The sequence below is a fragment of the Lampris incognitus genome, chromosome 18 (assembly GCF_029633865.1).
Source record: "Lampris incognitus isolate fLamInc1 chromosome 18, fLamInc1.hap2, whole genome shotgun sequence".
Lineage (NCBI taxonomy): Eukaryota > Metazoa > Chordata > Actinopteri > Lampriformes > Lampridae > Lampris > Lampris incognitus.
Window position 1 is genome coordinate 38,081,951 of NC_079228.1, and position 14,967 is coordinate 38,096,917.

At 45.9% G+C, this 14,967-nt stretch overlaps 1 protein-coding gene across 1 annotated transcript in view; it reads left to right on the top strand.

Moving 5' to 3' along the window:
- si:ch211-264f5.6 (carcinoembryonic antigen-related cell adhesion molecule 20) overlaps positions 1-13,716 on the top strand; it is a 65,537-nt gene extending 51,821 nt beyond the window's left edge. Inside the window, exons 10-11 of the mRNA XM_056298204.1 lie at positions 6,201-6,243; positions 12,179-13,716. Coding sequence (XP_056154179.1) covers positions 6,201-6,222 — 22 coding nt within the window. The 3' untranslated portion in view covers positions 6,223-6,243; positions 12,179-13,716. The remainder of the gene's footprint in view (positions 1-6,200; positions 6,244-12,178) is intronic.
- Positions 13,717-14,967: the final 1,251 nt, after the last annotated feature.

Sequence of the window (14,967 nt, forward strand, 5' to 3'; positions counted from 1 at the left end):
GCAGGTGGCTGGTGTGACAGAGGAAGATGCAGAGGACAGGAAGAGATGGAAACGGATGAGCTGCTGTGGAGACCCCTAACGGGAGCAGCCAGAGGTAGTAGTAGTAGTAGTAGTAGGAGTAGATTAATAGGAAAACTGCTTGGACTGTATTGACCTCTGACAGGGCGGTTGCTGGACAAAGTCCAAAATGGAGGAAACTAACATTTTAGTAGAGTCCCATCATCAGTTTTATACAGTTGTTCTCTGCCAGAATATAAAGTACTGCACAGAAGATACACAGCTTGGTTTGTAGTGGATCATGAAGCAGGTGTTAGATGGTAGCTGGTACCACAAGGACACAATGAATTTTGCCCTGCCAACTTCTGGGGTGTCGGGGCCGAGGTATGAAAATTGCGAGTGTTAAAGTTTTTGGCAAATTTCAACAGGTGTTCAAAATATTTCCTCCTGCCAAAGTCTGACCTGCTTAAAAAAACAAAACCATAAAACTGTCTCTTGACATAACCCCCCCCCCCCAGGACTTAATTGAATTAAAAAGATTGATATCGATAAGTGATCAGCGCTTTCACATGGATAATGTGTTTAATGGAAATAGTTATGAACCCCGTTTGGCAACCTTTTACGTTTTGCAATCAATCAAAATAAAAGCGTGGTCTATCGAAACTGGGCTGTTTTATTATTGATCTTCCGTCTTCACTTCCACATCTGTGACGATAACATAATGATAATAATGATAATAATGTAATAACATCACAATAACCTTGCTTGTCACCTCAGACGACTGTCTAAATGCCTTCCAATGTAAATGAATCCTTTGGAGTACAGTGTTGCCCTCCAGCCTGCTGTAATTACACACACACAGAGACACACAGAGACACACACGCACACGCACACACACTATACATGGGTTGTCTCTTGGGATTAGACCTGTGAGGGTTTCGGTATTTTGAAAACACCGTCTGACGGCATTCCACCACCCTTTTAAAAAAAAGTCACACCAGTCCTGATAGCGTTTCCTCCACCCTCCTCTTTCAATGCCGCAAGGTTTAATTTCAACAGCGTGAGGAAGAGGAAGAATATTGGAAGGATTTTGAGTTTTTAAGACTGTCCGGGCGAGTGATGAAAGGAGTAGACACGTGTTCCTCAGGCTCCCCCTGCATTTTAGAGACAACTCGATTCTAAAGCCTAATTTTTGCACACATTCAAGTGAAATTTGATAGCTTTTTTTATTTATACATAATTTTGCTGCTAAAACAACCTAATGGCATTGAAATTGGGTCGGGGGGGAAAAAAAGACTGCGAGAAGATAATTTCATCATCTCCGTTGCGAACAAGGTCGCCCTGACTAAGCTAATGGAGCAGCATAGAGCAGCCCTCTGTATGGGATTAAAATTGGCCATGACGTGACTTGAAGCAAAACTGGACTATGTCCAGATAATGGTCACGGACCATGGACACCGCCTGACTTCCCTCGAAGATAATGCGAATCAGCTCAGTGCCAAATTGAGGCGATGGAGGCTAAATGTGCAGCTGTGGAGGAGAACTACAATAAGCTAAAGACCAAAACCACCAGCCTCGAGTTGCACAGCCGCCGCAACAACTTAAGAATAATTGGCCTACCAGAGTCCATTACAGGTGTGCAACCCACGTCCTTTTTTCCAAACTAATGGTGGAGTTCCTTGGTGACGGGGTCCTTTCACCTCCTGAGCTCGATCGTGCCCACAGAGCCCCAACTGCCAAGCCAGGCCCCAGGGCTCGGCCAAGAGCAGTAATCGTATGTATCCACCATTATAAAATGAAGGAGGTGATTGTTGAGTCCTGAAAGAGGAGAGGTGAGCTGTTCTGTCGTGGGAAACCAATGGCGATCTTGTAAGACTACTACACCGAAGTCATTGTATGTATGGTGTACCGGCAGGTGATGTAAGCGTTCTGTCAATGCGGTTTCAAGCCATCGCTCTTGTACCCAGCGAGGCTACGACTCACAACCAAAAATGGAGGGAGAAAGCACTTCACATTGGCGGAGGATGCCGCAACTTTCCTGGCAACCCAGCTCAACAATACATCGGGCTTCGGCTAGGGAAGAGTGGTAGCTTTAATAATATTGGCTGAAACTTGGGCAAACTTATTATCTGTAATCTTTATTTGGCGCTGTTGCGTTAATGTTCCCAGTTAGAGTTTATGCTTCTATAGAAATTATGACCTAAGGAAAGTTTGAATGTCTTTGCACTTGAAATGTCGCTTATGCGAACACAATGTCTTCACAAATCCTCGTCATTATGGGTTTAGCTAACTGGAGGGAGGGGGGGGTATGGAACATAAAGTGTCTTTATATGCAGATGACCTTTTGTTATATATTTCAGACCTAATAACCTCTCTGCCAGCAGCACTCTCTCTGCTTAACCAGTTTGGATCCCTCTCGGTATGCAAGATGAACCTGCACAAAAGTTGAACGGTTCCCAATGAATAAAGAAGCATTTGACCTAGACTACAGTGGCATACTATTCCAATTTGAAGAAAGACAATTCACTTACTTTGGAGTAGCAGTCATGTGGAAATTCTAACCTTTTTTTTTTTAAAGAAATTGTCATGATTCTACTAAATCAACAAAGGATGCATGCTTTTACCCAGCTGTCATTGAAATAGTCAGTCTGGTGATGTCTTGTGGTAAATGGCCTGCTTTCATCAGTCTTGGGCTCCAATGTCCCTCAAATTTCCAACAACACAGCAGCTAATTTCAACGTGCATTCCCAATACAAAGCCTGTTTGAACAGGGATTGTACAGTTTGTACCTAAACACCCCCCTCCCCCCCCCCACACACACACACACTTCTCACATCAGTTGAATGGAGAGTCCCTCGTTTCACCCAAACATCATTCCCTTTGACACCAAGTGACTGGCTGCTCTAAAGTACGTCCACGCGAACGTGGATTAGGTCAAAAACACGTTTTTCCTCTCCATTTTAGACTTCCGTCCACGCTAGAAACCACTAAAAACAGAACTTTTCCAAAATGCTCTCCGAAGTGTATAAATGTGAAAATGCCGGTGTCGCGTTGCGTCGTGAATGGCAAATGGCGTTTGGGCACGGCGGCAAACATCTTCAGAAACACAAACTCCTCGGAAAGTGGACGTAAAACTTTTGACCGGTTTTTCTGAGCGGCGTTTTCAAGTGTGTCCAGATCCATTGTGTTTTTCGACCCGGTGGTTTTGTATGCTGACGTGAATCTGCTGCTCCGACTGGTTCAGCGGAGGTTTTCGGGATCGTTTTGTGGGTCGGTTTCTCGCAGTGTGACATGAGTCTGGTTAAACCAGGTTCCGCCATATGAACAGAACACGGTGTTGCCGTGGTTTAACCAGTAGTAAGAAGATAACAGAGGAGGAACGGAGGTTATTTACTGCTGGTATGACGGGAATGACAACAACATGTCTGCACACGTCTTCCTCCCCCCATTCACCAGCCTTTCCCTCCTCCCTCCTCCCACCTCTGCTCGTATATCTCTCTCTGTCTGAATAATTCTGTTTATGCTTGCGTGTTGCAGATTGTGTGTGTGTGTGTGTGTATGTGTGTGTTTTCATGTTCGCAGGTGTAGTTTAACCTTTTTCACCCTTTGCATCTGTTTTCCTCTCCCTGTTTCCTGCACTGCAAAAAAAGACAGGCTCGTCGGTGGGTTTTATTTTGTTTTAAGTCTCATGATAATTATTTCAAGATACTGCTGGTGGCATTTTCTGAACCCACTCACAGATGGTGTTGCCCATTTCAAGGAAGTGTACTTGTTTCATGATTATGGGACTTATTATGAGCAAGTTTCACTAAACGGGTAAAGAAACGTGATTTAAGACAACCTTTCATAAATGCAGTACACTTGACCCTGAAACAAACGTTAACACGACATACGTATAGGAGTATATCTCGAAGTTAGCATTAAGAGGCTTCAAACAAGACAAACTCAAGATTCATGATTCTTTATTTGTTACGTCTCATTATACAAGTAAAGAGAGTAAGATTCTTGTGTTTCGGCTCCTCAACACTGCAGCAACAATAGTAATAAAACAACAACAACAACACATAACAAAAAGCAGTAATAATAATGAATAGTGTGTGGTGTATGTAGGCTCTGCCTTAATGAATGTGCATATGCGTGTGTAGTCGTTTGTATATTTGTGTGTGTTTGTGTATGCCAAGCTACGTCTGTGTGTGTGTTTGTGTGTAAACTGATGAGCCGCTGAAGACCATAGGTAGGTCAGTACCAGTCCGTCCAGCACCAGGCTTAGTGTCTTTAATGTTCTTTGTTCAAAAGCCTGGCTGCTTGGTGGAAGAAGCTGTTCTGGAGCCTACCGGTCCGGACTTTGAGGCTGCGGTACCGCTTGCCTGACGGTAGAGCTGGAACAGTCCATAGTTGGGGGTGGCTGGGGTCTTTGATAATTCTACGGGCTTCGCTGACACAACGTCTGATATATATGTCCTGGATGGAGGGAAACTCACATCCACCGATATCCTGGGCCGTCCGCACAACCCTCTGCAGTGTTTTGCGGTTGTGGGCAGTACAGTTGCCGTGCCAGGCGCCGATCCGGTCAGGACGCTCTCGGTTGTGCCTCTGTAGAAGGCCCGTAGAGTCCTGGACCCCATGCCCAAAATCCCTCATAAGCTTGTCTTATTTTGCACTACGTCCTTTCTTCTTCTCATCAGCTACTTCCAGGTTGTCAGATAAGGGTCCCTCCAAACCGTCCACAATTTTTGCAGATTGACAAGACTTGACTGTCACCAAACGCACACACAGAACAAACATGAAACCGTGCAGACCCACGGCACACCTGTCCTGCACGGCACACCTGTCCTGCACGGCACACCTGTCCTGCACGGCACACCACCAGCAGCAGCAGCAGAGCAGTGTTGCATGAGAGTGGCGGCGGCTCGTGGTCACTCTCAGCTCATGTTGCATGAGAGCGGCGGCGGCTCGTGGTGACTCTCAGCTCGTCCGTGAGCGAGTGACCACGAGCCGCTGTGCAGAGCCCATTGGCGGCTGTTGGCGCGCGCCTTGGGAAAAACAGTTTTTGAGCACTGAAAAAGGAAAAACTGTCATATTCTACTTTTTCTGTTTTTGTTTTGCAGTATGAGGGAAGGTAGGAAGATCACATCCACAAACCGGTACATCCCTTTAATTTGCATCATTTTTGCATCTGGGTAGTGTGTCGGTCTATTCCGTTGCCTACCAACACGGGGATCGCCGGTTTGAATCACCGTCATACCTCCGGCTTGGTCGGGCGTCCCTACGGACACAATTGGCCGTGTTTGCAGGTGGGAAGCCGGATGTGGGTATGTGTCCTGATCGCTGCACTAGCGCCTCCTCTGGTCGGTCGGGGCGCCTGTTCAGAGGGGAGGGGGGAACTGGGGGGAATAATGTGATCCTCCCACGTGCTACGTCCCCCTGGGGAAACTCCTCACTGTCAGGTATAAAGAAGCGGCTGGCAACTCCGCATGTATGGGAGGAGGCATGTGGTAGTCTGCAGCCCTTCCCGCATCAGCAGAGGGGGGGGAGCAGTGACCGGGACAGCTCGGAAGAGTGGGGTAATTGGCCGGATACAATTGGGGGGAAAAAGGGGAAAAAAGAACCCCCCCCAGATATTTTCCTTTGAAAAGCATCTTAAAGATGCTTTTCATGGTTGGTATGGAGCGAAGGCAGCCCCCGTACCACCAGACAAACGCCACCAGACCGCCACCATCAAGTCCAGACGAAGAGGCTGGAGCCATCTCAATATTAAAGATCAACATTTTCTGAACTTCTCTGATGGTAATAATGTTTATCAACCTGGCCAGTGAGGTCTAACAGCAAACTACGTCTGCACGAGTGAAATTCTGATTGTAAACAGAACCGTGTTTGTTTCCATGGAAAACTGCAGTTTATTGCTGTACCATCATTACTATACCTCACCGGTATTGTGGCTGGTGTATTTGTACTAGCTGGCAGTACTTCGACAGGACGCTGCTCGTAAATGCTGATATCAAACAGTGTGTAGTGTTCAGGTTGTATATTATGACACCATATGTGCTGACAGCACAACTGGCGTTGGTGAGAACGGTTCATTACAACCTCCTCACACACCCACCCGTCGTCTGTCGTCCTTCAGCGAGGCGCCATGTCTGTACTGACCAGAGCTCATGTGTGATTTCTGCTGACGTTCTGTGTTTTCCTCTGTTCTCTCACAGGGTCACGGAGTCGCCCTACTAGAGACGGGACTGTGTGTAGCTGGTAAGTCGCTCTCATACCTGCACCGCTAAACACAGTCTGTGTGTGTCCTGAAAATAACACAAGTGTTTGCTGAATATTTCAAACCTGATGACGGACACAGTACTTTGTTTGCTGTGCAATCAGCCATAAACAGGAAGGACGCCACCTGTCTGTTTTTACATGGAACACTTCATGTTGGTCTGTTGACTGCTGACACAGAACATGACAGACACACAGATGCTATAGCTTCATAGAAATGTTCACTGACACTGCATTATGGAGACATTTAAATGGTAAAAAAACAAGACGACTGTACAAACTGGTTTAACACATAAGAGCCAGGAGGTCTCAGATGGTTTCAGATGGTTTCCTCCTCCTCCTCTGTGACATGTTTACCTGCACACCACCACCCCGAATACTGACAGTTACCAGTTAAAGGCAACATTTTGATTAACGGGGTCACATGGTTATAAGTAACATGATTTCTGTATTATAGATGGGTTCTTTTAATGATTCTTATAAGAAATATTGGCTCTTCTATTACTGCTGGTCAAAAAGTCAAGACCCAGTTAAGAGTTAAATCAAAAGTTGGAGACAGTGTATGAGTCTTAACCGTGTTATGTTCAGTCTGTTCTTCTCCTTTTTACACTGGTGTATACGCAACTCATCTCAAATTCTGAGTAAGCCTCATCCGTTTATCAACCATGTCATTAGACTGCAAGTATACAGACATGTATCTACTGACAATAATGATGATGATGTTAATAATAATAATAATACATTTTATTTGTGGGCACCTTTCAGAACACTCAATGACACCTTACAGAACACAGTAAAAAACAAGCAGCACTGTATCAGACAGCATACAATCAAAACAAAGCAGGGTAGACAATAAAAAGTTAACACAAAAGATAAGTATAAAATCATCCTCTGCACAAAACTCAGTGAAGCGTGGATCAGACTGAATATGCCAGTTTGAAAAGGTGCGTTTTGAGATGGGATTTGAAGGTTGAAAATATTGCGAATTTCATGTGGGAGAGAGTTCCACAGGCAAGAGGCAGAATGACTGAAGGCTCTAGACTCCATGGTAGTCAAACGGGCCGATGGTGTAGTGAGTGGAGAGCGCAAAAGTTGAACTGTTCCCAATGAATTTAGAAGCATTTGACCTAGACTACAGCGGTATGCCATTCCAATTTGAAGAAAGACAATTCACATACTTTGGAGTAGCAGTCGTGTGGACATTTCTAATCTTTTTTTTTTTTTTAAGAAAATGTCATGATTCTACTAAATCAAGTTAAAACATCGCTACTTCAGTGGTCACCTCTTACACTGTCCCTTGCCAGACAAACTCAAAAATGAATATACTCCCAAAATTTACATATTTATTTCCGTGTGTACCTGTGTTCGTCCCAAAATCATTTTTAATTTCACTAGATTCGATTATCTCCTCATATATATGGCAAAATAAGAAACCACAAGGAAGCAAGATCCTACTTCAGTGACTCAAAAGAGATGGGAGCATGGGGCTCCCAAATTTCTGCCACTATTACTGGGCTGCTAACATTTGCAGTCTTGCCTTTTGGAATCACTTCTACCTTCAGTCCAACAGCCCAGAATGGATGTCTCTGGAGCTAAAATCATGCCAGGATATTTTGCTTCGCTTCAGTTCACCACTTAGCACTCTGACTAAATCAATAGACAACCTGGCTGTGTGCCATTCCCTGAAAATATGGGCTCAGTTCAGGAGGACCTTTAGCTACAGAGAGTTCTCTCTTCTGAGTCCTGTTCCTTTCAGCACACGTCTTCCTGTCTGATAGTGGACTGACTAAGAGCGATTCCCAAGAAACCCAATGAAATTACAACGGCTGAGCTACAGTACCTTGCCCAGAAAAAGGAAACCGGGGCCCCCTCCTGGAGCCAGACCTGGGAAGGGAGCTCACTGGTGAGCGTCTGGTGGCCGGGCCTTGGCCCATGGGGGGGCCTGGTCAGGCCCAGCCCGAAAAAGGAACATGGACCCACCACCCCATGGACCCACCACCTTGGGGATGAGCATTGGGGTAGGGTGCAATGCAGGCCTGGTAGCAGGCAAAAGCGGGGACCGGGACATGCCGACATCCGGCATCGCAGACTGGTCCTGGGGATGTGGAATGTCACCTCTCTAGCAGGGAAGGAGCCTGAGCTGGTGCGGGAGGTGGAGTGGTACCAACTAGATATAGTTGGGCTTACTTCCACACATAGCATGGGCTCTGGTACCAAATTCCTGAAAAGGGGCTGGACTCTTTACTTTTCCAGAGTTGGCCAAGGTAACAGGCGCCGGGAGGGTGTAGGGATACTCACAAGTCCCCAGTTGATAGTAGACTCTTTCTTCCTATCTATTCTGCATCTCCTCCCTCTTTTCCTTTCAAACAAAGGATGAATGCTTTTACCCAGCTGTCATTGAAATAGTCAGTCTGGTGATGTCTTGTGGTAAATGGCCTGCTTTCATCAGTCTTGGGCTCCAGTGTCCCTCAAATTTCCAACAACACAGCAGCTAATTTCAACGTGCATTCCCAATACAAAGCCTGTTTGAACAGGGATTGTACAATTTGTATCTCGACACCCCCCCCCCACACACACACACACACTTCTCACGTCAGTTGAATGGAAAGTCCCTCGTTTCACCCAAACATCATTCCGTTTGACACCAAGTGACTGGCTGCTCTAAAGTGCGTCCATGCGAACATGGATTAGGTTAAAAACACGTTTTTTCTCCATTTTAGACTTCCGTCCATGCTAAAAACCACTAAAAAGCCACTAAAAACAGAACTTTTTCAAAATGCTCTCCAAAGTGTATACATTTGAAAGCGCCGCTGAGAGCAGAAGAGGATCTGAGAGTGCGAGAGGGCGTGTGGATATGAAGGAGTTTAGAAAGATATGAAGGAGCTAGGTTATTAAGGGCGTTAAAGGTGAGAAGTAGGATCTTGAAGTCAATACAGTATTTAACAGGGCGCTAATGGAGTTACTGAAGAACAGGAGTGATTTGATCTATGGAAGGAGTTCTGGTAATGATACAGGCAGCTGAATTCTGGACCAGTTGAAGTTTCTGAAGACACTTGGGGGAAGATCAAAGAGGATAGAATTATAGTAGTCAATACAGGATGTAACCAGGGTGTGAATCAGTATGGTGGTGCTTTTAGGTGTAAGTGGTGGGCGAAGACGATTAATATTGTGTAGGTGGAAGTATGCAGACCGAGTAACATTGTTAATGTGAGCTTCAAAAGATAATGTGCTGTCCAAGTTGACACCCAGACTCTTAACCTGAGGCGATGGAGGAACTATACAATTGTCAGTAGTCAGAGAAAAACGATCAGGTTTAGCCAAAGTAGATTTAGGACGATCTCGGTTTTATCACTATTAAGTTTGAGGAAGTGGTCTGAAAACCAGGATAAAATTTCTAGTAAGCAGTCAGACAGGGAAGTGGGCAGAAGAGTGGAGGCACGCTTGGTGGATAGAGCTGGGTGTCATCCGCGTAGCAGTGAAATTGAATACCGAATGTCCTGAAAATGTGGCCAAGAGGCAATAGGTAAATAATGAATAGGAGGGGTCCCAATACAGAGCTCTGGGTAACACCGGTAGTAACAAGAAAGGACTGTGATCTGATGACTGTATGTGTGTGTGTGTGTGTGTGTGTGTGTGTGTGTGTGTGTGTGTGTGTGTGTGTTTGTGTGTTTGTGTGTCTGTTGTGTGTGTCTTGTGTGTTTTTAGTGGGCATAGCTTGTTATCTTTGCATTTGTTATATCAGACACAGGGGTGTTTCTAGGTGCCTAGGTTAGCCCCCCGCCCCTTAAAATATATAGGGGGGGGCAATTCAATCTCTATTTTTAATGATTATAAAAATAAAACGAATAACACACCCATTAAGACTTATTTGTTATGAGTAAGCTGATGAGAGCGATGTACTTGTTGATAAATATTTGATTGCACATTAGTAAATGTTTAGTTTTAATTTATTTTATTATTTTTTAGTTTTTTTTAATTATTTATTTTATAACTGCACAAAATATGCTTTCTCCTTTTTTTGCACACCTGCTATTACACTTTTATTTATTTTTGGTTTTTAATAGTAAAATTAGAAAGCATTATTTCCCCTGAAGATCGCACAGGGGCGGGGTTGGACATCTCGCCCACGGCGCCAGAATGGCATGAAACATGTGTTGTATCAGTTGTGTGTTATCCGTGTGTGTGTTACGTGGTCAGCGGGGTGGCCCAACCCAACGCAGAACCTCTGCTGGAACCGTATGCTATTACACTCTGTTCCACTCACCCGAGCAAACACCACCCTACCGCTGTGTGTGTGTGCGTGCCTGTGTGTCTTTGCATGGATACGCACATATGTGTCACCTGAATGGCCTCAAGCTCAAACACAAGAGTGTTTACTTTACATAGAGATAGGGCCAGACGCTTTGTCCATCTGTCCGACTGTCTGTCCGTCTGTCTGCAAGGGATGAGTTTAAAATTCTCTGCATATTTTTTTTCAACAAACCTCGAGACCTGATAATCAGCAGCTTGGAGGCGGACATACACACATATAATGTACAACACAGTGCAGATAATGGCATGTTGTAGAGGTGTGTGGTTTCATTGTGGTGTGACTGTTGGATGTGTAAACAGTATTTGTATGACTCACCTGCCCTGGTATGAAACATGGCGCGGTTTCAATGACACTTGTGTAATTTCCATTCTTTCTGGTGGGGAGGCGGTACATTCTCAAATGCAGCACCGTGTAGTCAGACAGAACAGACAAGGCCTGAATAGAACAGGCAGAGGTGAACCTACCATATATGCAGGTAATGCAGCTGCACTGGGGCCTGCAACAGTTTCGGGCCCGCATGCACGGACAGCTCTTTATCTCACCGCTATCGTATCAAAGAGCTCGAGCACTGGGGCGTCCGGCTAGCGTAGCGGTCTATTCCGGTGCCTACCAACACGGGGCTCGCCGGTTCGAATGCCCATGTTACCTCCGGCTTGGCCGGGCATCCCTACAGACACAATTTGGCCGTGTCTGCGGGTGGGAAGCCGGATGTGGGTATGTGTCCTGGTCGCTGCACTAGCGCCTCCTCTTGTCAGGTGAAAAGAAGCGGCTGGTGACTCCGCATGTCTCAGAGGAGACATAGTCTGCAGCCCTCCCCGGCAGAGGGGGTGGGGCAGTGACTGGGACGGCTCGGAAGAGTGGGGTAATTGGCCAGGTACAATTGGGGAGAAAAAGGAGGGGGGGGGGGTGTCGAGCACTGAGTCTACGGTATACGGTGCGTTAAAAAATGTGCTAAGTGTGCCTGCGCATAATTATGGACATGCGTAATACAGCGTAGTACCGCGTAGCAAAATCCGTTTTCTAGCTGGCGAAGTGTCAGGACTTCACACAGCAAAAAGCCCGGAGAGTGTGTCTATGATGTAGGACTTATTCATTACGTATTTGACTACTAATCAACCGACACACGTGTGTTTAGTGTTAATAAGGTCTACGTGCAGATATGAATGATGTTGTCTATGTGCATTATGTTCGCATCTGTTCTGGTGCTGCGACACCAGATGTTAAGTAGGCTAGTCTATCGGTAACTTGGCCTTGCTGTTATCCCTCCTCTGTAGCACAGCCATCTGTTTTCCTAGTAATCATTCTATTTAGGCGCCAACTATGCAGAGTAGTTCACTTTTGCTGGTCGTTTTAAAGCTGCGTGCTTACACTTCTTTCCTTCTCTGCCGATATGTTAAGTCTGATTGTGATGGGCAGGCCGGGCTGCTTTGTCAGCTTGCATTGGGGCCCGGCACTGACTCGTTACACTCGTCAGAACAGGTGAGAATAGAATAGAGTAGAAACCAGTCACATAACATAGCATGTGTATTTGTTGAATAAAATGTGTCCATCGTGGGGTTAGCCATGACAGTAACCTCTCTCTCTCTCTCTCTCTCCCTCCCTCAGGAGATGTCGGCCAAAAGATCCAACCATTCTCTTTCCCACGATGCATCTCTACACCTGGAAGGACTAATCAGCTTTCAGCTTCCACTTAAATGCCAATGCCAATGAAGCCCCGCCTCTCTCAAGAAGGGAGGGATTTCTGAAACAGTCCGCCTTCCTTCCAAATCCTGATTGGCTGAGGTGGACTTGGGGACAGAACCCCCACCAGTGGAAAGAGAGTTGTGAAAGTCATCATGAATTCATCTAGCCAATGGGATTTATGAGGACTTGCACCAGGACCTGATCTGGGATCTCCAGGGTTTATTTTATTGTTGTATTTTCATTTAAATTTGTTTGCTCTTATGGACCCGCAACATACCACCCCTCTCCCAGTCCTCACCTCTGTCTTCAACATACCATCTAAAACACTTCATCACCTGGAATGCTTCACGCCCCCTTACAACACCTTCTCACCTCCCTCTCAAAATGTCAACCCCCCCCATTACCTCCAAAACACACACCCGCCGACTTCAGTAGATGTTTCCTGACTTGTGCTGATGGACGGATGGCGATGACGAGTGAATCTCTTTGTGCGTCTGGAAACCAGAGAAGGATCTTTAGCGAGGATCCCCGTCTCCACAGAGGACCACGGGGTCACGCTTTGGAGATCAGCGATAAAGAGGACACAGACACACACACACACACACACACACACACACACACACACACACACTAACTCACTCACTCAGGTGTACACAAACAAGCATGCATGCCAGATATGTGGTTTTTAAATTTTCTTTTAAAGGTACAATCCTGAATTCAAATGTAGACCATGAGGGTCGCTCCACTACCAGAATAGAACAACCAGAAGACAGGAAGCTGCTGTCACGTCCAGATTGATTGACAGGTCTCTTACTACAAGGACTAACACGAAACAACTAAATCTGAGTTTTTAATGTTTTGCTGTAAAAGGTTTGTTCACAGATTGGAGTAAAATAGACCCATATGTCCAATTACCATCGGCTGAGAAACACAAAATGCTTATTTTACACCTGCACCAAACAAAACGTGCCCAGGAGTAGCACGGTCCAACGAATCAAATCGGGCTTTTGTCGAGATGCTGAAAGTTTTAAGTCACAAGAATTGTTTCCCCCAAGATCCTCTGTGATTGTTAGAGACGTATTTGACCTACTTACGGAGTGCAAGATCTCACAGCACGTGGATTTCCAGCCATGTGGGAATTTGGGCGGCCATTTTAAAGGAGACGTACACGGTCTGTATTTATGTGACGCAGTAAAACCCCGAAACTGAACGCTGGAGAGGATTTGCAAAGATTAGTTGTCTGATGAACACACACACACACAGACAGACAGACAGACACACAGACACACACACACAGGGAAACCTCCCGCGTGATCCCGAGGACTGCACTTCTTCCTGGTTCTTCTTTCCCGGCGAGCGCACGAGAGCGAAGATCAAGGCGTCACGACAAGCGTCGACATGCCGGCGGGCGGGAAGGCGGCATTCTTTCCGTTTTGGAGGGAAAGTAGTGCGGGGCGGAGCCAAAGAGCGTTTGAAATTCCCTGAACGTCTTTCCTTCTCCCCCCCCCCCCCCCGCTGAAAAGCTCCTCTTTCCAAACTAATCCCCCCCCCCCAGGTTGTTTTACTTCCCATTGGCATTGGCATCCCACTTATTTGGGGATTTTTTTAGAAACAGTCGATAAACCCTGAGGTGCACAATTAAAAGAATTCACTATTTTTCCAAACAGCTCTCTCTTTTTTTAATTTGTGTTTGAGGGGCCATCTTCACAGGGCTGGGAGGATATTTTAATGTCACGTGTTTCACTGAAAGCTCAGGCGAGCCATGTGGTGCGTGGAGCCGGCTGGTGAGTTCTTGGTGTTTCGAGGTGACGTGAGATTTAAACATGCACTGATCTCCAGTGGGGGGAATAGTATTTATTGTGGTGTAACCGGTTATTTTCTTGCCCGGTGCGGGATTCGATACGGGGTGTACTGAACCACAAGGCGACGTCACTAACCGCTCGGCTAAAGGGTCTGACTCGTTAGCTAGGGGCTAACGTGTCTTATTACTAGTTTACAGTCGTCACCCTCCCCGGAAGCGCGCCTTCGCGCCTTGTTATTCCCGCGCTCCGAAGAGACTTCTGAGGATCTGCACACTTCCGGATGCCACCAGTGTAACCGGTTATTTTCTTGCCTGGTGCAGGATTCGATACGGGGTGTACTGCACCACAAGGCGACGTCACTAACCGCTCAGCTGAAGGGTCAGACTCGTTAACTAGGGGGCTAACGTGTCTTATTAGTAGTTTACAATACCATGTCACGCACACACACGCGCACACACACGCGCAAACGTTCATTGGCTCGTTTTATGGACGTTTTGTCCGGTCTGCGCATTTTTACCCAGAATGCTCCGGGCGGATCCGCTCACGCCGGACACAGCGCCGTTGACGACGACGCGCCGTTCTGTGTTCATTTTGCAACGGGCCGCCTCTTGTGTTTGGGTGGCTGTAAATACTACACGTTTTTCTGTGTACGCTGTAAAAGTACAGTTGTGTTTTTTTTAAATATATGTATATATACAAATATTTGGTAACACTTTAGTATGGGGAACATATTCTAAGTAACAAAAACTTAATTACTAGTGAATTAGTAATGATCAAGATGTCACTTTAGTATGGGGAACATATTCTAAGTAACAAACACTTAATTACTAGTGAATTAGTGTTACCAAATATTTTAGATGGAGGGGTTTCATTGACTGTTGTGATTGCAATGTTTTCTGACCCCTCACG